The sequence below is a fragment of the Oxyura jamaicensis genome, chromosome 2 (genome assembly GCF_011077185.1).
Source record: "Oxyura jamaicensis isolate SHBP4307 breed ruddy duck chromosome 2, BPBGC_Ojam_1.0, whole genome shotgun sequence".
NCBI classification, from domain to species: domain Eukaryota; kingdom Metazoa; phylum Chordata; class Aves; order Anseriformes; family Anatidae; genus Oxyura; species Oxyura jamaicensis.
Window position 1 is genome coordinate 95,496,267 of NC_048894.1, and position 21,985 is coordinate 95,518,251.

The 21,985-nt window shown below is 42.0% G+C and overlaps 2 protein-coding genes across 8 annotated transcripts in view; one reads left to right on the top strand and one right to left on the bottom strand.

Annotated features, from left to right (window-relative positions):
• The window catches only part of TEX10 (testis expressed 10), a 55,352-nt gene extending 45,576 nt beyond the window's left edge, over positions 1–9,776 (top strand). For all 3 annotated transcript variants that reach the window (XM_035319876.1, XM_035319874.1, XM_035319875.1), the window contains exons 12-15: positions 4,468–4,548; positions 6,874–7,055; positions 8,060–8,270; positions 9,540–9,776. In XM_035319876.1, the coding sequence (XP_035175767.1) occupies positions 4,468–4,548; positions 6,874–7,055; positions 8,060–8,270; positions 9,540–9,653 (588 nt within the window). In that variant the 3' untranslated portion in view covers positions 9,654–9,776. The remainder of the gene's footprint in view (positions 1–4,467; positions 4,549–6,873; positions 7,056–8,059; positions 8,271–9,539) is intronic.
• Positions 9,777–9,926: 150 nt separating this feature from the next.
• Positions 9,927–21,985, bottom strand: part of INVS (inversin) — a 95,082-nt gene continuing 83,023 nt past the window's right edge. For all 5 annotated transcript variants that reach the window (XM_035319869.1, XM_035319868.1, XM_035319870.1 and 2 more), the window contains 4 exons: positions 20,781–21,579; positions 14,740–14,969; positions 13,646–13,726; positions 9,927–10,915 (listed from right to left, as the gene is read on the bottom strand). In XM_035319869.1, coding sequence (XP_035175760.1) covers positions 10,800–10,915; positions 13,646–13,726; positions 14,740–14,969; positions 20,781–21,579 — 1,226 coding nt within the window. In that variant the 3' untranslated portion in view covers positions 9,927–10,799. The remainder of the gene's footprint in view (positions 10,916–13,645; positions 13,727–14,739; positions 14,970–20,780; positions 21,580–21,985) is intronic.

The window sequence follows — 21,985 nt, forward strand, 5'->3', positions numbered from 1 at the left end:
TTTAGAATAAAATCACTGCTCTGGGGTCTAGAGGGGCTCTGGTCAGGCTCCACGTAGTGGCTAGCTAAAACACTTGATTCATTATTTTTCCTGCCTGCTTAGATCCTCTCCGTGCTCATGCTTGTGCGTACCTTCAGTGGAAAGTCAGTAATTTTCTTTGAAAAAAGGAATACTTGGCAGCATGATTAAACTTGAAATAATACGCAGATTTTTCACTGGGCGGTTGCTGATAAAATACTTCCCTTGAGGCTTTTTGAGCCCAGAACCTATCAGGTTATGGGAAACATGGAGTGAGTTACGGAGTGGGAACAATTAAACACATGAACAAAGCATTGCCGTTGGTTCATCTGTTACCCTTTTTGCTTTTGCCATGAGGGCTCAGATTGAGATTGGGCTTCCTCCTGTCTCTGTCTTTTGGAGTTGAGAGCATCCAACAGATGAGCAATATTAAACTGATGGATTCCTCTGTACGTTAGAGCCACAATAAGCCTGTTTCAGATTGGATTAGGGATCAGTTAGGTTGGCTGTCAGGAGCAAAAATGCATTTTAAAAACTCATCCACCTGAAGGTGACTAAAGTAGCAAATGACTTGACCCACCTTCTGAGACCTGGTACACAACGTAGGGACAAGGGGGCTGAGCAAAGCCAACTTTGTGAAGGCTTTTCTTGTCAGTGGGCCAAGCGTGCCTTGGCAGGTGCCTTCCTCTCCAAATTGTGAGTCTTCTCCATGGCTTTAGGGTCCCCAAAGAGCAGAGAGCACCCCCGGACCACCTTTCCTGCCTCCCTTCCTCCATTTTAGCTGGCTGGTGTTGGGGTACGTCTTCGGTACAGTAAGCAGGGAGGCCCTGTAGTAGCGATTGCCTCAAGCTGTAGTAGGGAACCCGCTGTTCTGGTTGTAGGGCTCGTTGGTGTGATGGGGCTTGTCTGACGGATAAGGCTTGGCTCGAGAAGCTGCCGATGAATGATGAAGCCTGTGGAATTTGTTGCGTAATAACTGTTAATCCCCGCATTTCAGAGCATGCTTTTCTTTGGTTTTGACTTAATTCGCTCAAGTGGGCATTCAGACAAAATTAAAAAGAAAAAAGCAAATGAAACCAAACCTGTCGTAAAATGCTTGTCTCAAAAAGGCATCCCTCCCTTCCCCCCCCAGTGATCAAAAAATGCTCGTTCCCTGTCCATTCACCTCAGTAATGCTCTGAAACAAAATTGCTCTGGCTTTAGTCCAAAACCAATCTATGAATGCGCCAAAAATGTGATAAATGCTAATCAAATGTAAAATAATAAATCAGCTGTGACATTTTATTATGGAAATTAAACATCATGCAAACCCTTGCCTAAGGAAAATAAATTGTCAGGAAAAATACTAATTTTTGTGTGATAATTAAGTTTTCTTTGCTTTTCATTTCCATGTCTAATAATGTTTCAGTTTCACTTTTTATAACATACATTTGTTATGAAAGCCATTTCAAGCAGGATTTAATTTATAGAATTGAAAAGGATTACCACTCCCACTTAATTGTATGAAAATAAAGCTTGGATGTGGGGAATGCTTGTGCTATTTTGAGAATCAGAAAGATTTAAAAGGTTGAAAAACCAACTTGTCAAATACTCTGCACTTTGCCACAGCCCTTGTAAGAAGCTGATGTTCAATGCTATGATGCCCATTTTCCTTGCCAGTTCTGGAAATATCCGTGTCAGCAAGTTTTACTTCATGAAATGCAACTTGTCATTTAAGGGAGAACCTTCAGGGATTGGCAGGGCTATTCCAGGGGCATGGTCCTAAGGGGGAATGATTAATAATGGTTTTATTAATAATAAACTGTGGTTTGCTGGGTGGGCCGGGTGAATTTGCCTCCCAGGTCTTCAACTTGTTGACCTCATGGCTATGTACTGAGTTAAAAGGGATCTCCCAAACTTCCTGTCTGGTGTCATGTAATCACGAGCATATAGCGTACTCCTCTGGTAAATTTCCTGAGCTCTCAAGAGCAATAACAGTCTCCTGCACTTCTTCTTGAAAGTCTTTTATCATCACCCTTCCTAATTTCCTTCCCGCCTGTATCCCAGCCAGCCATGAGCACCACTGTTCAGTTTGAGTTCACCTTTCTCAACAAGGAGCGATCCATATGTTGCACGGTACTTCAGAAATGGCCTAGTAAGTAGGGTCTTACAGAGCAGCGCTGAACTTCTGTCTGTAGCACTGATCACTTCTGTTGCCATCTTTGGTTTTGCATCCTAAAAGCTATTTGCCTGCGGTTGTATCACAGTCACCTCATGATCAGATATTCAGTTTTCTCCTCATTTCCAGTTGTTAAAATTCCTGGTTGCATACAGAAGTTTTTTTAGTCTCTGTGGGCATGACTTTCCACTTTTCTTTCACTGAAATTTCTCCCTGTCTGTTACTCATCAGACCCATGCAATCTCTTCTATAGGTTAGTCCAGTCCTCCTGTCTTGGCAGAGTTTCTCAGCCTTTCTCGAGCTGTCAGCCACTGTGTTTCATCAGCGTGGTTTTACCTTTTGTGCGTGTTTCTCATTCAAATACTAGGTCACACTGGCATCAGGGTTTGCCCTTGACAATCCCTAGTGGTAACCTCCTGTCTCAGCTTTATTGCATTCCTTGACACTGCTGAAATGCAAATGTCTTTAGCGTGCTTCTTGGGAATACTCCCGCGTGCTTCATGTTTTATCACTTTCAAATGCCAGTGTGCGGAAACAGTACCGTATCTCGGATGCAGCAGGTTTAATAATACTTGATTTTTAAATGCATGTATAGTACCAATTAAAAGGGTATTCAATGCAAGAGTGTCTACAAAACTGTCTTGTAAGTACTACTAGCAGTGAAATAAAATACTTGCACAGCCATCTGTGTAATAGTGATCACCATTAGTGGTGTCCTGACAACCTTTTAGTCCATGTTGTATCGAGCAGGTATGTTAACAATCTCCTGAATTTGGCCAGCTGTAGCAGGGCTAGAAGCACATGTGATGGAGTTTTGAAGAAAGCTGAGCATGCTGCTGTCTCATTACAAATGATACTGCTTGGCCTTTTCTTTTGATATTTAAGTCAACACTTGCATCCGTGTTGCTTGGATTTTGCGTGCGTACCTTGAACTAATGGTTCTTTTCCGAAGCTTGGGGGTTTTCTTCAGATGAAAATGTTGCAGACTTTTATTTTTGACAAAGAGTGGGTAAGGTTTTCTGTTTTAGTGTTCTTGTTTAGGTGTCTTGACTTCTCTGATTCATCTTAAGATTCAGAGCCAGTGCAGTATCACCAAATTGTATTGCTCAATTCAGATCATTCTGTGAAAGCTTTCTTTAGCCCTTTTTTGTTTTTGTTTAGTGAGGTATCTTAAGAGGAAATTTTTTGCTTAGCCAAGATAGCTGTAAACTTAGGGACTTGGAACTTTGAGGGAGGGAGAAAATTGGTGGTAGTTACCAGGAAGTCATTACTGGTGATGCCCCCGTGCTGCTCGCGTTGCTTTCTACGGGCTTCAGTTGACACTGTAGTGGGGTAAGCGATGTGTGTAAACAGGGTGGGTGTTCCAGCTCCGAATAATCTGCAGATTATTGGCATAGTTGGGAAGGGAGAGAGGAACAGAGAAAGCAGTCTGCCGAGGACTGCAGTACAAGGTGCTAGCAGATCTAGTAGAGCTCTCTTTGTCCTATACGGGGGCCATATGGCATTTCATTGGGTCTTCTTCAACTTGGTGACTTCTTTTGTTGTTGTTTAATGAAAATACAGTAAGGATAAGAAAAGAAAAAAGATGGTAGTCCACATTGTAGGCTTGCCCTGAGTTGTTTTGCTAGGGATTGCTGTGAACTGATAGGACTTGCTGTCATTGTAGACCTGTGTGAAGACGGAGACCTTGGTTCACCTTTTTCTTAACCTCTCTCTGTTATGTTCTGGGCAGCTAATAGTTTGCTCATGCTTGATAATAAATGCACCAGGAAGTTTTTGGCAGTTCTTTGAAACAAGATTTCCTCTTTGTGGTATTACATTGTGTATCAACTATGAATATAACATATTTAGTGATACAGAAGAAAAATAGTAGCAAATGGATTTTCATTTCTTTCCTGTCCTATTTTGTTGCCTTACTGCTATTTCATTCTTTTTAATAGTATTTGAGAGTTGTTTTCTGAATTTTTTTAGCTCAGAGAAAGGCAATGTAGGCTTGGCGAGGCAAATAGAATACTTCTGGCCTTCTACTTCTGTCACACAGGTTAAAGGAAAAAAGCGACTACCAACAAAACTAATGGTGGAGGTCATCCTCTCTTTAAACACTGAACAATTTATGTTGACAACGTTAATCTTAAACAGTGCCGCAAATCAATACTTATAGAGACAAAGCTGCTGTGTCCACATAGGTACTTTGTGCTTAGGTTTGTCAGCAAAGTGTGTAGCTATGCAGTGAATGGTTGCTGGTTGCGTGTTTAAGTACTTACATGCAACTTTTTGTTTCATTAAAACAGATGATTTGTCACAGCCTGTCCACTATACCTTCACAAAGTCAGTGTTTTGACATTCTCCAGACTGGCATCTGTAAATATCTGGTAAGTAATGCTTTGTCTTCTGCATTAATTTCCTTGTGATAGATCTTGTACTAGTCTCAATAACCCTTAAATACATTTCTTCCGTATTTTACATAATCTGTGTATAAATTCAGTATTTGCAAAAAATTTCAACAAGATGGTGGAGTTTTAAAATAATAGGTAATTTTTAATATCTAAACTTAGATTATTTTTTTGATTTCTGAGTACTTCAGCTTGTTTTCAAGCCAGGATAGCCGTAAATGAAAGGTTTCCTGTTCTATGTTTTGTTGTTTTTAAGTTTAGAACCATTATTCCTTGTCCTGTCACTGCACTCCCTAATAATGTGATCTGACAAATATCTACAGCCTACTGAAAAATGCCTGGTCCAGAGCTTCCATAGGAGCTGGCTTACCTGTCGCTATTTTCTGGATTTGGGGGGTTGACTTAAATCACAGCCTCTGAATCAGCTCGTGCATCCTGTTGCACTGTCCCTCGAGGGCTAGATGACATTGGCATTTAATAGTGGAGTTTTATGGCTGATGACAGTGCTGCCCAGGACCTCTAACTGGGTGGTAACAGCGGGATCACCTAACAGGGAAGGAAGGCGCTGCATAGGCAGCGTCCTACGTGGAAACTTAGCGAGCTGTCTCATCTACTGGATTTGTGTACGTTGAAATGTCTGGGTGCACAACATCTTCCAGACTCGCCGATAGGCATGCTTCGTCAGCAGGGTTAAGAGATTGGGCTGTTTAACATGCTTCTACATAGGTGGACATCTGTCTAGCTTGCTGTGGTCTCATTTGTGGTTGGTCAAGATAATCATTAATTTGGCGAGCTGTTACTTGGTGATCTTGGTGATAGCTGCGGTCCATCTCTTTTCACCCGTGCATACCATCCTTCTCTTACTTCTGCAGCTGGCTAGTGCAAGGTCAGCTTGGGACAATGATTTGCGCTCCTGGCTTTGAAATGCACCAAGTGCATTAGTATAGTTATACTGGAAATATTCAAAAGCATGAACACTTCATTGTTCTTTGTATCTTACCCCACGCGAGTAAGCATTCCAGTGGATTATATTCCATATTTATGTAGCTTGTACTTCCTTATTGATCTTTAAAAACAACAGCAGAAGTCCCCTAAAAGAAACAGATGACCCTGTTGAGTGAACCAGCTGTCTCTGCTTAAAACTGTGTATGTGCTGGTGAGCAAATTAGGCTACTTTAAAACGCCTTAAATTAATTTCTTATTGAGGTAAGCGATGCCCCATTAGCAATGTGTCTATTTTTAAAAAATATATTTTACCATGCCTCTAAAATTCAAACTCAAGCTAATACTTTAACAGCAGCAGAGTATCACCCCAGCTGTGGGCACACAGAGTTTCGTTAGCTTTAATTTAACCCCGACCATGATGCTCCCATTCCTGTCCAGCACGTCGCATTTCTAAGGAGACCGGCCCTGGTGGCCCCCAGTAGCTTTTCTGTCTGGAGAGTAAATCGGAACGTCCTTCTGCCTCAGTGACTGCTCGCTGCTGTTCCGAGACGGAGAAGGGATGCTCTGTCCCATGATATATGCTTAAAAGGAAAGACCTGTTTTGTCCAAAAGCTTCTTTTTATCCGCACTGTCCTTCAGAGAAAGCCTTAAAGCATTTTCTCTTTGAATACGTTTGAGATGAGTGATGTGTTTATTTAAGGGGATGGCACGAAGACGCTGGCTTTCTTACGCGGTTACAGTCGCTGTTAGCTGCCTGTTTGTATTGATTTGTATTTGAAAGCCGGTGGTTTACAAGTTGGAGAAATTCATTAGAACTTTTACGCTAATAATAGTCTGTTTCTGTACTGATTGCTCAGAGCAAAACCTACAGCTGGGCTCTCAAATTTGATTCTAGATTTTGGCCTCTTTGTAACTTGCAACATCACGCACACTAAAACCGGATCAGTTCTGAAGGGGCTGTGAGTTGAAACAATGCGTGCTTCCAAGTTTTGCCTAGGCTTTTGTAGGAAAGCAAGTGACTCGATTCGGACTTCTGGATGGACAATTTTCAGCTTGGGGAATGAGAAAGGCCCAAGTCCACCTCTCACTGTCACTGACAAGTAGAAATGGTATGGTAGGCCTTTTTTAACCAGGAGTGACTGCTAAGGCTTAAGTATTTTTTAACCTTCTTTTGCTCTGGGTATCAGGTTCTAAGGAAAACAGGAATTTTAAAAACGTACTAGTAAGTATCAACTCAAATAGAAACAAAGTAATATTTGTTATAGCATGAAGGAACAGAAACATTTGGCATTAGATGTTTGTTTAACAGGAAAACTCGTGTATAAAGTGATGAACTTGAGGATTTTTGTTTTAATACAGGTTGGATTGGTTGTAATACCCGATAGCACAGCTGGGTCTGTTCTGTGTGCCATAAATAAGCTCTTGGATCAAGCTTGCATCCTAAGTGAAAATCTACACAAGTTCCTAGCCTCTTGTTGTTACAGCCTTCTGTACTTCCTGCTAACTTTAGACAAAGAGGATGCAGAACATGTACAGAAAAGGTAACGTTGCTTTTCTTACTGTGTTAATTGCCTCTGCTGTTATAACCTAAATATAACAAGTATTTAGAGATGTCAAAGGAAAGGACAAACCCTTTTGCTTAATACCAAATATTACTGTGTTTTAAGAAAAAAATCTGCAAACTTAGCTGGAATTATTTAAAACAATAATTGAAGAAGGTTTCATCTCGAAGCTTTTACTTACAATTGTTCTAGTTAGATGCCAGAACAGTCCTAGCTGCAGAAAGGTAAATATTTATACCTTAATCTTTAGCTTTACCCTTTAGTTTCATTAGACGCATTGAAAAGCAACACACATAGGATTTGTCTTTATAAGCTTGTACTTGACTTGATGGTTCAGCTTCAACAAAACTTCTCAGCAATCATTCTATAGACTGCAAATCCATCTGATTTAAAAAGGAAGGAAAAATAAAAAAGCTGCAGACACCACATTTCAGTAAGTTTATTTACCTGTATAGCAGAAATGTCTTTAAACAGTTTAAACTTCAGAATTTTTCCTGTAACTGTCCCACATACAAGGAAGTTGTTCAGAGTTGATTTAAGATGTGTTTTTAAAACCAGACTCCTCCTTCATTTACTGTATTGTATGAATTAAATATTAGACAAAGCTGATTGCATTGCTTTTGGTTTGGGGGGTGGGGGGTTGACTCCTAAAGATTGAGGTGTATTTTAATTACAAATTAAATAATAAAAAAGCCTCCCTGCCGCATCAAGCAGAAATGCCACTGTGCTTCAGCAACACTTGTAGCTCCAGGGCAGAACCTTAATTTTTTTTTCCCAGTATTGTCCATAATCTTAGAATATTTTCAAGTTTAGCATTTGTCAGTACAGATTTTCTGTTTCAGCTCTAATTGTGAATGTAACAGTGGCAAGTGGCTTCAATGCAGAGGTACGTTTCCGTGTATAAATACAAGGCGTAGGTCACAGAAGTGTATTTGAAATAATCTTCCTTTATCACTTCAATTTCTGTTCTCTTTTCCTCTCAGGGATATGCTGTGGGGATCATGTATCTCCGCATTAGCGCTCCTGCCACGATTACTAAGGGTGATGCTGCAAAGTCTCCAAGTGAGCAGGATCTGTCGGGAAGAACTGCCTGTGGTTGCTCAGTTGCTTCGCTTGCTAATGCAGCATGGTCAGCTCAGGAGCCACATGATGACAAATGAATTTCTGGTGCAACAGATTATCAAGGACATTATGGTAAGACACCTCGTCTCCTCTCCCAGAGACCACAAGGAGAGACTTCATGTTTACGTTGATAAATCAGTGCAAACCCTGCACTTGGTAAAACACAAGTTACAGTTGTATTTGTCTCGGTAGTGCAGGCTGTGTTGCAGGCTGCTGCTTCTCTGAGCTCCTGCACTCACTGCACAGGGCAGGCAGTTATTTAGCTTGATTCAGCCCAGGGGAGCTGGGCAGCGGCCGGCTTTGTAACAATAGGCACTGGAAGGGGATTACCTGCACGGCCTGGTTGATGCAGAGCTGTTCCAAAATAAGAAGCTGCTTCTTTCTGTTTTATTGGAGCAGGGGTACGTCTGTGTACAAAGATGTAATTAAATTAAACTCCCTTAAATACATCTGGTGGAAATACATCCTCTCTCTCAAGTATGCAAGTGTCTAGAGAGAAAATTGGTAGAAGTTAATTCACAACTACTGCAAAATCCAGCAGCCTTCTATTCGCACTTCCACCTTTCAGAGCTTTTCAGACTATTACAATTGCTTTTCCTCTCAGTAACCAGATCTGAAGCTGCCTCTTTGCAAAGCTCTTACTAGTTTTGAGCACAGACAGTTTATATCCCCCACGGTCTGAATAAGTAAGCTGCAGGTATCCATCCAGTAGTAACTTTGTAAAGATCTGTCACCAAAAATTTAACCTCGAGGTGACAGGAACAGATACGAGTGTATCGTGCAGGTTCTCTAACAGAAAATGAGACCCTTGGCTTCCTCTGGTGTTGAAGAGGCCTCAGCCAGTTTTTGTAATGTTTGACTGTGGCTGGGTTGTGGGTTTTGTTGTTTTTTCTAACCACTTAGGAATGGTAATGCGGATGAAATACTGGACTGGATGAAAAATCTGGGTTGGTCTGTTGGTAGCAGCTCTTCGGTAGGCTTGGGTACTGAGCTCACAACCATGCTCATTTGCATTTTGATTGACTACAAATGGCAGAATTGGAAAGTAAGCAAAGTGCTGTAATTAAAGAGTAAGGAAACACATCTGATATAATTCACACGCTTCAGAATGTAACACTGACTTAACGTACCAAATAATAACACTTAATTTCAGCATTAACAGGCACATCGTGTTTACATGTGTAAGTGAAATGAAAAACGTCACTGCATGCGGGTGAATGAGGCTATCTTGTATCTTCCACAGAGTACCTGGTTAACTGTCGAAACAAAGTGAAGGTTTACTAATACTGCTGGTGAAATTGAGTTTTACTCATTTTTTTCCCTTTTTCCCCTTCTTTCTAGACACTGAAGAGTGGCGAGGTCCAAGAGCAATGGCTAACAGACCTCCATTACTGTTTCAACATCTACCTTGCCTCTCACCCCCAGGGACCTGGCCCTATAAACACGGTATATTAAAGAGGTGGAACTGCATTTATTGTAAAGCATTTACTTCTATTTAGTTTTGAATGGAAGATGTTGGAACAAAGCTTGTCAATTTTTTTTGTAAGTGAAACAATAAACATTTTACAAAGAACTGCATGCTTGCTTCTGAGAGCCTTCTTGTCAGGCAAGTAAACAGAACTCGACAGGAATTTGTTTTTGTGGAAGACCGCAGTGAAGGGTCAGTTAAGGAATCTTCTTGAAGCTTAAGTTCTTGTAGAGAAACAGAGACTCTTACTGACTCCAGCCAGCTATTTATTTTAATTAATATGATGCTTAAAAATATTATGTAATTCCAGCTAGAAAAAAATAGAAATACCTATATCAGAATAACTTATTTTTGGTGAATTCGTATTTTTAAAGGCTTTGTGCAAAGTAAATACTGTACAGTGGCAGCTCCAAAGCTTATATAAAGACAAGTTTTCATCTAGAGCAGGCCCCTGTCCTTTCTTGCTTTCTGTAGAAACTCATTTTATGCATATATAAAAATACAGTTATTAACAAATAAATAATTGGGGATTATCTCAAAAGTAGAAAACATACCTAGCAATTTCCACAGGCTGTGGAAAAACCCTTCATTTACTGACTGATTTTTTTTTTTTGGTCAACTTTTCTACTTGTCCTTCCAAATCCATAGCTATCTGAGAATGGAGCATGAGGTCTGTACTTCCTTTCCTGTTGAGGTTTTGAAGTACATTGAATAAATACATCTAATAAATTTGAGGTGAAATTGAACAGCAGTCTTTCAGAACTGTTACATCTCCAGTACAGTTTCACTCCATTGAAACTCCATTTAATAAACACGTTCAAAATTTCAACTTTTGACAACGGAAATGTTTGTGAACCACTGCAACTGCCCTGCAATGCTAGGCTCAGCACTTAGTTTTCTGTTTCCAAATGCAGTTCAGATTTCATCCTGTCAGTAAATAAATTAACAGTTGCGTTTAAAAACTAATTTGTACACAAAATAAAGTCCAACTCCTTAGCAGTCTGCTTGGCGTGTCATGCTGATACAATACAAAATTGAAAACGTGTTCAAGTTTAAAATGTAGATGACTTGCACACTACAGAAGTTACACTTATGCCAGGATGCGTTCTTTGAATTCCAGTGTCCCGTTTTCCTTACTGCTTTGGTCTTGTACGTTTTGATTTTGCAGCAGCGGTCGGTCTCATGTTGTATGAAAACTGCTTGGATCTTCCCATGTTCTCCAGCAAATTAACGTACTGTAGGTTGTTTCCTGGAAAAGACCAAACTAGTTTTGATGAGTAACTCCAGCTGAGAAAAAAAGTTTAAGCTGCCCTGGGTTCTGCATGTCACAAAGAACCTACCAGGAAACAAACGTGCCTTGTTCCTCACATCTCACTGTTAATTTATCTGTAAACAGAGCTCTGTTTCTCTGGCGCTCAGTACAGCTTAAACATGACCGTGTGTGTTTAATGCAGGCACAATAATAGAGCTTAATTTAGGATTTACCCTTACGAGAGTTTTGAGGCTGAGGGTTCAGTCACTAATGAAGGCTCTCGGCTGAGTTTGCTGAAGAGCAGCAAGAGATTTTGTTTAGCAATATTTTTGTCCTGTAACAATAGGTGCTGGGTTGTTTCTGGAAGATAAGGGAAGCTAGTCCAGGGTTAAAGCATGTGCTCTCTGAATTACTAGAAAGTAAAAATGAACATCAGCTGCCCATTCTCTTCAGTTTTGAGTCTGGCTTAACATCAGGACTCGCTCATTCAATGTTTTTATTTAGTGTAACGTGCTACAAGCAGTGTGTATTCCTTTCCCAGTTTTGTAGAGAGTGGATGCAAACATTCTGTCTAATGCCAATAATTCAAAAAAATCTCCTTTACAATTTCATGAACACTCATGATATTGACAGTGAAACAAAAAAAGGGGGCTTATCTTTCTGGCCTGCTGCAGAGAGCTTCTTTAGTTGTCATTTACTGAATTGACAAAAGGTATCTTTATATATAGATCAACTTTCATTTTCCCAATGCTTTAACTCGTACCACTCACAAAGGCACTATTTTCCCACTCCTCAAGAACAGTTTTTTATTTTTATTCTAACATCTACCCCTTGTCGCTACATCCCATTGCACACGCTCCTTTTCTACCTGTCATCCCTTCCTCTCTCCCCCTGCTCCTTACTTATTTATGTCCTTTCCCTACCTTCTGTGTGTCCACTCCAAAGTGTTTGGTCTGCTTATGCCAAGAAGTTAAATGAGTTTGGTGTCAGTCTCCTGTTAGAGATTTGTCACTGCGCACTTTTTCTATGAGCTCTACGAACATGAAAACTAGGGCTGATAGTCAGTCTTCACCTTCCCCGCTGCACCTTCTGCAAGAGACGACTCAAACTGAACGGTCCATGCTGACCTACTCCAGGCACCTACGTCAGCAGCAGAGTATCTGGCATTAGCCACTGACAGCTCTGAACTTTTCCAACAAACGTAATGTTGTCATGCACGAAGGCAGCCAGATGAAAAACATGTTATTGTCTTTAAGTAAGGGCTAAAGTTCCCCCAGCTCCTATTAGGTGAATAAAAGTAGGTAGTGTTCTGCAGGAACTGGGCAAAGTTCCTATCACTATCCTATTCGTCACCAAGTTATGAAAGTAAAGGACACACAAGCCTCAGAAGAAAGCCTTTTCATAGCCACAGACAGGGAGATCTGTTGTCCTGGGAAGTTAAACGAAAAGAAGCATTATTTGCTAAAGCTCTTTTAACATTTAGATTTGGGGCTGTATGAAGAGGTGGCAATCAAACACCTGTCTGGTTGTGCCTCTTAATTAAAGCAGTTATTTCGAACCATGGAAGAAAAGAAAGCCTCAGTCTCATAGCGAGGCACAGATGACAAACTGAAGTCTAGGTCTACTGGTGGATTGCCTTTTGACTTCAGCATTTTGTAAACTAGTGGGAAAATGTATTTTACTTTCCTGTGCAAATTATGTGAACTACTGTCTCCTTGAACCATTAGCTTTGTCTGTCGGTCTGTGGCCTGGCTCAGAACTACAGGGGACGCAAAATTCTCAAAACAGGCATCTACCAAAGGAATACTCCTAGGAGAGGCAACCATGGCTTCATATTTAACCTATCTGTCAAACTACTGCCCCATGCATAAAGCTTCCAGCCTTTACTGACCTCAGTAATATTTCTACAGGTTGTGTTCTTGGGTGCTATTCTCTATTACGCGTTGTAGCCCCATCTCTGCCGGAATGTCTTGACAGTCCCCATCATGCCAACTTCCAAGTACTTGTCTGGAGCCCCTACTGCTCTGGTGCCTGTTCCCTAGATTAAATTTCAGTCACAAATACAACTGAGGATCTCCCAGGGAAGACCTAGTAATGACTTCTTACGTGGTTTCTGTGCTAAGCAGCAGATAAACTCATGCTTTCTCCTTAACACTCACTGCATATAAAAATAATCTGAAATAATTGAGGCCCTGTACACAGGACACAAACTCCACTGACTCGTTTTAGAAGAAATGTTAGCGATTAGATGACTGACTAGATTTTCAATTTTTATCCACGAACTAAAGCGTATATTTCTAACAAGCGGGTATGTAAATTCTTGGAACGTGCAGAAACCCACTACCTTTACTACTATAGGGCTAGCAAATATTTGTGCTGACGAATCCATGTTATAAGCATCTGTAAGTAATTTTAACCACAGCTGAGTGGCTTATTACTGTACAAATCCATGATATTAAGCTCTTCCCTAGCCCAGTCAAAACAGGCTTTTATAGAAATGATTCAGTATAAGGATAAAAGCACAGCGCTCAAGTCCAAAAGCAGCAAAAGAACATAAAATCACACCAGGTTGGTAGCAGTTATGTGTCTCGATATTAGATACCAGCTCTTGAACAGTTTTTTTTTCTTTTCTAAGCTGAACCCAATCACATATATATAAATACATAAACATTAAAGTCATCTGCTATGTTCCTAGTATTGTTAAAGTGTAAAGCGTATACGTCTTACCTGAGACCAGTGGCACATCAGAAAGCTTCAGCTTAGAGGAAGGTCTTGCTGGCTGACACACTTTGCCTTCCTGAGAACGTCCTTTAGTAAACAACAAGAACAGCTCTGTGTTTATTCCTATAAAGACGTGGTTATCTACAGCTATAAATTATTTAAAGAGGCTACAGCATTATTTTATCCTAAAAAACGCTCTCATTCATCAGTGAGGATACTTGTGAGACATTTTGCATTACAGCTTCAACAGAACTTTAAGCAAACTTTGACTGTGTCTTGCACTATACGTGTATGCTATATATATAGTACAGTATATAACAGAAGGAACATTAAGTGATACCTTTATTTATTTTATTTCATTTTTTGACCCTTTTTGGCTATCTAAGCTAGAGGGCCATAACAGAAGTGACTTAGCACCTGTTAAAGAACATAGAGCTAGCATGTCTTTACTCCATCAGTGATCCACAATATACAGGAACCTGAGTTTCAAAAACAATGCCTTTCCTCTAGCGATTCCTCAGGATGCTTTCTGCACAGTGCATATTGAGGCACAGTGCAAAGCACTGCAGTGTTATAAAAGATGTTTTTGGCCCTTCCAATAAAAATTGGCTGTCTTCAGACAAAGCAGTTATGAACACTGAACAAGACCACATTCTTCAAATGGAAATATTTAAAAATAACAATAATTGAAGCACCATAAAAGTCTAAAGCAATGTTTAAGAAGGTCATCTGCGTTCCATACAGATAGCCACTGTGCATCGATACAGCTCCTTATCCCCAGTGTCACTGCTCCGTTCTCTCTCCACATTTATATACGTGAGCAGCTCTGGCAACAGAATTATCTGGTTGCTCAAGACCTGTGCTGGAACAGTGACACGGTGATTCACACGGCCTTAGAAGAAACCATGTTCAATCACAGAGGTGTTTTTTTAACCAGGAACAGTTACAGAACTACCCACAGCACCTGAGACTCAAACTAATTGTTATAAATAGTTTAAATACCTAACGATTAGGTAGGAAGTGTGTAGAAGAATTCAAAACACAGGGAACACTTTGTTATAGAAGTGTAGTTATTTAAAATACAGTGAAAACAAAATTACCGTATATCTGCTTGAGGATGGACTGCTTGCTAGTTTTTATGGCTGAGCTGGTTTTGTTCACGGATTTCAGATTTTTACATGAAGGAGCTGACTTCAGAGGGCTATGGTTCAGCTGTTTCTTCCAGGCAACCTGAATGAGGAAGGCAGCTGCCTCTTGTCTCCATTTGTCTTCATCTTTGCACTGCCGCTTAGCACTAAGAAGCCGGAACAACTCCTGTCGTAGATGGTAACTAGAGAGCAGAAAAGAGAAGAGCACTTGTTTTAGGTGACCTGCTTTAACTTCGGTGCTTTCCGTGCATCAGTTCACACGGGGGATTACACGAGTAACTGGGGAAACAGCACTCCCACTGATGTGCCAAGTCACTCGGATGGGAAATGTTTGCTCGGAAGAAAAAGTAGGAACTGGGTTCAATTCTAGCGACACCCCTTGCTTCACACAGCTAATAAAGACCTGGCATTACAGGCATCAAAAGTTACGGTTCTGCAACACAATACACAGCAAATCAGGAGATCAATGCAAGGGAAGCCAAGTCTACCTGCACATCTACAGAAAGCTCTGCTGGTTTCTACACGGTCTCCAAAGATGCTCCCCCTACCCTGCTGGCAGCAATCTTCTTGCTGTTCTCCCCTTCCCTTCAGCGCCTCCCCAGCTCCTAACCTCTTGTGTGCGGCCACAGTCCTGTGCCAAGTGGTGACCGCAGATTACCCGTCCTTCCCCCCGGAGTGCCCGATGGCCCCAGCAAACGAGGAGCTCCCTTATTTTATTTATTTTTTGGTCTTGAATCAGATAGAAGCGTTCAATCGGATATTGGCATTTCACACTCACAAGTCAACTAACTGGCCTAGCAATTAACTCTGAATCTTCCCAGCACAAACCTGTCACAAATGAGCACTGAGTAACGCTTGTAAAATATTAATTATAAGTGTTTGGTGAGCGGCCAAAACGCATCGATCAGCTTCCCGGCTGGCATCCAAAAAGGCCTCGGTGGAGGGAGGGAGGAAGGAGGGAGAAGGAGGGGATTTTGTTCTGCTGCTCCATCTGCAACAAGTCCTAAATTAAAATGAGAGACAACACAACCAGACGCAAACTGCTCCAATGGATGTTAGGATCCAGTGAACTACGGTATTCAGAACCAGCCGCCGTACATAGGAAATGAGGATACAAAAGCACACCGGCATGCCAAAAGGATGTGATACGCTCACTGACGGCCCCAATAACTTTAAACTTTCAATGAGCTTCGTAAATTTTAGCTACCTAATTTAATCTTAATTGAGTGGAGCTTCAGAATCCAGGCGTGTGCTGGTACGCAGCTCGTTAAAGTGGGTACCAAACGTGGGGAGCTGCCGCGTCGTACTTTGTTAGCGTTAGGTCAGAGGTTGGACTCGGTGAACTTGGAGGTCTCCTCCAACCTAGACTATTCTGTGATTCTGTGGATACATGCCTGCACCGCCCACGGTGGTCCTGACCAGAACAGGAGTGTTAATGAGAGGCAGAGGAAGAAACGCTCCGGTTTTGTTAACTAAGACGTCCCTTTGAACTTTGCAGTGGGGTAAGAGGAAGAGAAAATGAGGGGAGCATGGCAATGACTGCACCGTGCTAGCATAACTTGTGCTAAGGATGGGCCATGTGAACCCCTCGGCAGGAAAAACAAGTGGGGAACTGTTTCAGGCGTGAGCAGAGCAGAACAGTAAGCTGCTTTCTGCCGGCCTTCGGTAATTACTGCCAGGAGCGTGTGCTGGTGCATGAAACGAACCATTCACGGGCGCCCCACCTTTGCACCCAGCCGCGATTCAGTGTTTGTAGAGAGTTCCTGGTAGTTTTTAGCAACACAAAAACAACCACGAGGCTCTGAAACGCAGATGTAGGCAGGTATCTTTAGAGTGAGTGTGCATTTTTTTACATGAAGCTCCTCCTGTAGCAGATTGCTCTGATTCTAGGGAGAAAAAGCAGAATGGGACCAAGTTTGGCGCACTATGAATCTGATCGGAGGTGGCAAGTGGTGCTCAGGCTCAGCGTTAGAGGAGCTCAAACACAAGAATACTGCCGGTAAGGCGTGCGTGTAGCAGTAACAGGCTGAAAACCCTTGACTCCAGCAGCAGCCCAGCTGTAACAGCAACCAAATCACTTCCAGCTTTCGTCAACTCACTGCGGGCCGCGGAGAGGGAACAGGCCCCAGTGCCCCCAAGGAGAGAGCGAGGCAGACACGGGATCTGCAAACCTCAGTGAGCAGGAAGAGCACTTAACCTTTGGCAAGCCACACACCTTGACATTCACTCTGGAGGACTGCATTTATGAAGTTTGTGGACACTGGGAATTGAAACATTTTCCCGAGAAAGGCAAGTTTGATATGCTTTAGAAGATCAGCACCATTGTGCTGTAGCTCACAGTGGCTTTCAGTGCACTTCCAGTAAGAAAATCACCACCGCAGAATTTGCAGAGGAGTGAGACAAATGCATGTAACCCTCACTTAGAGAAATGCCAGGACTCGAGCACATCTTCCTACGTGTCATTAGCGTACAGTTCTCTAGCTGTCTACAAGTGCAGGCTGTTCACCAGCGCAAGCCTGGACTCAAAGACAAACAGGTGCGACCCTCTGACTTGGGACCCACGTCCTAAACTGAAAGACGAACCCTCTTTTTGGGAGGATGTGTATGGTCTGTGCTTCACAGCAAGAGGCAGAGCTCTCTTCTTCTTGAAAATAAACATTACTGCTGGGGTAATGGCATGGAAACGGGGTCAAAAGTCTGACTTGACAGCCCCCATCATCCACGTGGGTTTCAGGACAGTTGGATAACTAAGCTCATGTTGAGCTTGAACCATAAGCAGAAGAGACAACTGGGCTCATGGACCTGAGAGAGAAGGCAGGGGGGAAGCACGACTCCTCTTGGCAGCTCAGTGCCCTCACCTCAGCATTGCTGGGAACCGTCTGGTGTCCTGTGGAAACAGCCACTGAAATTAATGCATCGCGGTGCTGCTGCAAACTTTGTGAGCCCCACCAAAGCTCCAGCAATGACAAATTTTGTGCAGATTTAAGAAATGAGAGTGAAGGAGGAGCAAATGCAACCTCTCTTGCAATCTTGTAGGATTTACGATACTTGTTAATGTTCTGTACAATGCCCGTGAGTTTTGTAGATGGTACAAATATATTTATTTGTCTTCATTAATCCTTTGAGTAGCAGATTATTAAACAATCTTTAATCCCCACATTTTCCACAGTGTTTTAAGTGAATAACCACCTACTGCCAAGACACCAGTCTATGCACGAACCTTCACAAACTTCCAGTTTAGGTAACACATCACCATGGTTTTACAGGTGGGCATTTTAGAAAGATCTATCCAAAATCCTCGGGTAGCCACAAATGTAAATGGAATGCAAAGATTTCTGCAGAGGTAAGCCAGCTCGACACACGGCTTCAGATCCTGATTCTTGTGAGGTGATTTGCACAAGTGCTCAGTGTGTACCTTTACACTTGACTGGAAGCTGTATCAGGCACCTACTGCTTTGTAAGCAGCATAGCCTTTAGAAGTAACAGTATCACGTAAGGATGTACTCCCCTAATCTAATCCCGACTTCCTTTGCTTTTTTGTATCTAAAAAGATCTGAAAGCAAGACAAGAATTCAGGTTTCAAAACAGAAGAGAAGTTAAAGGACAGTTTAGAAGATTTGGGAAAATTTGGGAAGCAAGGTAGCATTTGCACAGCCTCTAGTAAGCAGCAAAGAGAGCTGATGGCAGAAGTGGTGGGAAAAAAAAAGTGAGAGCTCTGATTTGCAGATCTCTGTGTGCATAAGGAGTACGTCATAAACAGCAGAGACCACAGATGAGAGAAGTACGGAGGTACTGTGTACAGTGATACTGTACTAAAAAGTCAGAATTTTCATCCCCAAAAAAGGCTCAAAATGAATTAAAAATAACATGTTCCAAAATGCTAACATTCCCCTGGAATAGGAGTGTACTTACAAAAGCCAATGTCACTTTTGTATGCCAACAACAGCGAAGAGATAAACTGGAATATTACTGGGCTGTAAACCCAACCTCATGCTGGGAGATACTTCAGCTGATCGGTAAAAGAGCTGGAGCAAACAGAAGTATTTGTTGAGCCAACGTGAATGTTTAAATGGCCACATTTCAGTTTAGGAACAAACGAAGCACCAGCTTGGGCCATGTGGCACCTGTGCTGGTACCCATCCCACCTCCACCAGTGGCCAGCATCAGCTGTCTCTGCGCAGGACAAAACTTCTTTGCACTTCCTAAGTTAACTGTAAAAAGGGATGGGTTCTCAAAACTCCACAAACAAGCAGCTGGTGATACTTGCCTCTTGGCTACCTGGTAATGGGGAACACGGGTAGCACTCCCCTTGCAAAATAAGGGCCGTAGCATTTTTTAAGCCTGGAAACACCGCTGTATGCAGGCAGCACCACCTCATGGTTACCACCTTTCAGAGCTACGTGGTGTTACACCACCAGATCTCTTCAAAACAGCAGGCTTGCACAGCAGCAGTTCAGAACTGGTCTCTCAATTTTCGGTCGTGGCCTTGCTGACCAGACACAAATAAACATACTGAAGAGCGCTGCGTGTAGGAGTGTAAGAGGCGTGAAAAGGCATTTTGGTACTAACAGCAAGATGCTCGTATGTCTGCCTCGAGCTTGCCTGCAGGAGTAGCGAGAACATAGGGATGCCAAGAGCCTGCATACAAATACATACATATATATATATTTACAGGAGATGGGAGAGAAATGCTGAAAGCACAGAAGCTGACACCAACCTCTCCTGCAATCAGGTGCCTCCCAGTAGCCCACCCCTCTCTATTTAAAAAACAACAACAACAAACTAAACTAAATTCCCCAAACCTGCTGGGCAGAACTCCCTCCCCCATGTCCCCATTTGCCATTTAGTGTGTGAGACACCAAGGCCCAGGGGAAGGGAGGTCTGCCTGGCAACTCGGCATTTATGCTGCAGGCAGCTGGGCATTAAGTCCTGCTTCTGCTGTCAAAGGAGGCTTGCAGGTTTCCCTAGAATAAAGAAAGGAAGTCACTACTTTCTGAATGCTTCTAGACATCTTCCAGCTGCTCCTTTTGATTCAACGTGCATGGGAGAACTGTTTTGAATCGCCGCTAAACTACACCACAGGCTGTGAGAGTTGAACTCTGTTAGTTTTTCTGCTATTAATGTTACAGAGAAAATATTAAAGCATTAGTATGATAAAAATGTGAAACTGTTAAGCTGGTAAGAGAGCTGGAAAGATGAGTTATGAGTAAAAATCTGCAATTCATAGTTTTATGCATCCATATAAAAACTGAAGAAAAATTCAACAACAGGAAATAAGAACTACCTACATATTATATGCTGCCCTGTAACTGCCACGCTACTGTCAATTTTGATAAGAAATTAAATACTAAGGTGCATGTTTATCAGAAATGACTCTCCTTCTGAGGTCAAAACTCATGCATTCATGAAAGCAGGACAATGCTGTGGGAAAGCAAATGGGGTCATCTCACTCCTTCCTGTCTGCTCTCCTGTGCTGCAGTCATTCCTGCTGAATACTCAAGTTAGGTTCAAGTTTTGGCAATGAACTCCCTGTCAGCTTCCAACTGTTTGCTGTTTGGTTATTCAAAGTCAAGTCAGAATACAACTTTGGGTGTGTCACTAAATGGCGGTGAAGGATCTGGTTGCAAAAAAAAATCTGCTGGAGAAAAATCACATTCCGAGCAAGGTTGCTAACGAACGTGAGAGCAGCGAGCTCGAGGCTTAGGCGAATCCTGATCAACGCTCTACAAAGAAATATCAATGCGTGAAATAGAAGCTTAATAACTCCTCCAATTATTAAAAGTCATCACTTACCTTGCACTTTTTATGAACTTACTAATGCAATTCTAGGCAACTGGAGCACACTTCCACTTGTTTGGTGAAAGATTATTAAGTTCCTGATTTATCTCTGGTAATGTTACAAGCAAAAGGACCGAATAAAACACATTGCTGACGCCTAATGTGATTTACATCTAATTGTATCTCACCTCCAGCTACTGAAATAGCAGCCTTACCTTCTCCACGTCCTCTGTATAACTGTGGCAGCATAGTTCTTCTTCCGAAACAGCTCTTTTCTTGTTCTTTCTTTTTCTATTATCTGCATTCGAATCTCCAAAGGGATTAGTTCAATATTTGTACTTTGCCATGCGACAGAACATAATTGATCATCTGCATTCCTGGATCCAATTACGCCTGTTTTTTCCAAGTTCAGACTGTCATCAGAGGCAGAACACGCTGCTGGATTTCTTGGCACGGTTCTGGTAGGTTCTGTCTCAGCAGACAATAAAGGGGAGGGCTTTTTCGCTAATTCATTATTTCCCACATTGTTAGTTTGTTCTACGGCATGCACGCTGGCATTTCTGGTGTTTACAAACACCGTTTTGGCACTCCCTGGTCTACTAGAACCAGCTGGTGAACATCTCTCATCATTTACCTCTTTATTTCTGGATTTTTGCTGATGCCTTTTGCCCTTCGGAACAGCTTCACACTGCTTTGAATGTCTTGCAATTCCCCCAGCACAACTGACGTTGCATACGAACACAGAATTTCCTTCACAGTGGTCCCTGTTACCAGATGAAGACTGACTTTGATCTCTTAATTTCTCCCCAGCACTAGCAGTCCTACAAGCAGAAGCATGCCTTCTGTTACCACGAGCAGAAGTACCACTTGCCTCGACAGTGTGCTCTTTGTGCTTTTCTCCATCCACTTCCGCAGCAACCTGATGCTTGGCTTCAACTTTTGTTACCTCTTTTGTTTTGCCACAATGGAAATGGACACAACTTGGCTTGCTTTTGACATGTTTTCTTGATAATTCTTTAAACAGAGAAATGGAAACAAACATTTAGCATTCTGTCTCTGACCCAGAGTTTATTACTCTATTTTTTTCCCCTCAATTACTTAAATGAAATATATATACATATAATTAGGAAGAATCAGAAGAGGTAATGATTGCTTGGAATAGCACAGTCCCCAACTTCTTCATTTGCTTACCATTCTACAAGTTTCTCCCTCTTGTTCACTAAATCTGAAGTAGATGCCTAAAAAAGTTCGCAGAGAAAAACTGTTTCTTCACCTACCTGAATACGGTGTCTTTTCCAAAGGAACCAGCTCACCACGTGGCAGAAGAATGCAGCCACGTGAACACACCTGCTGGTTGCAGTGAGGACACCCTAACAGCCTGTCATTGTTTCCAGCTTCTTTGCTAAATTTCTGCTCTATC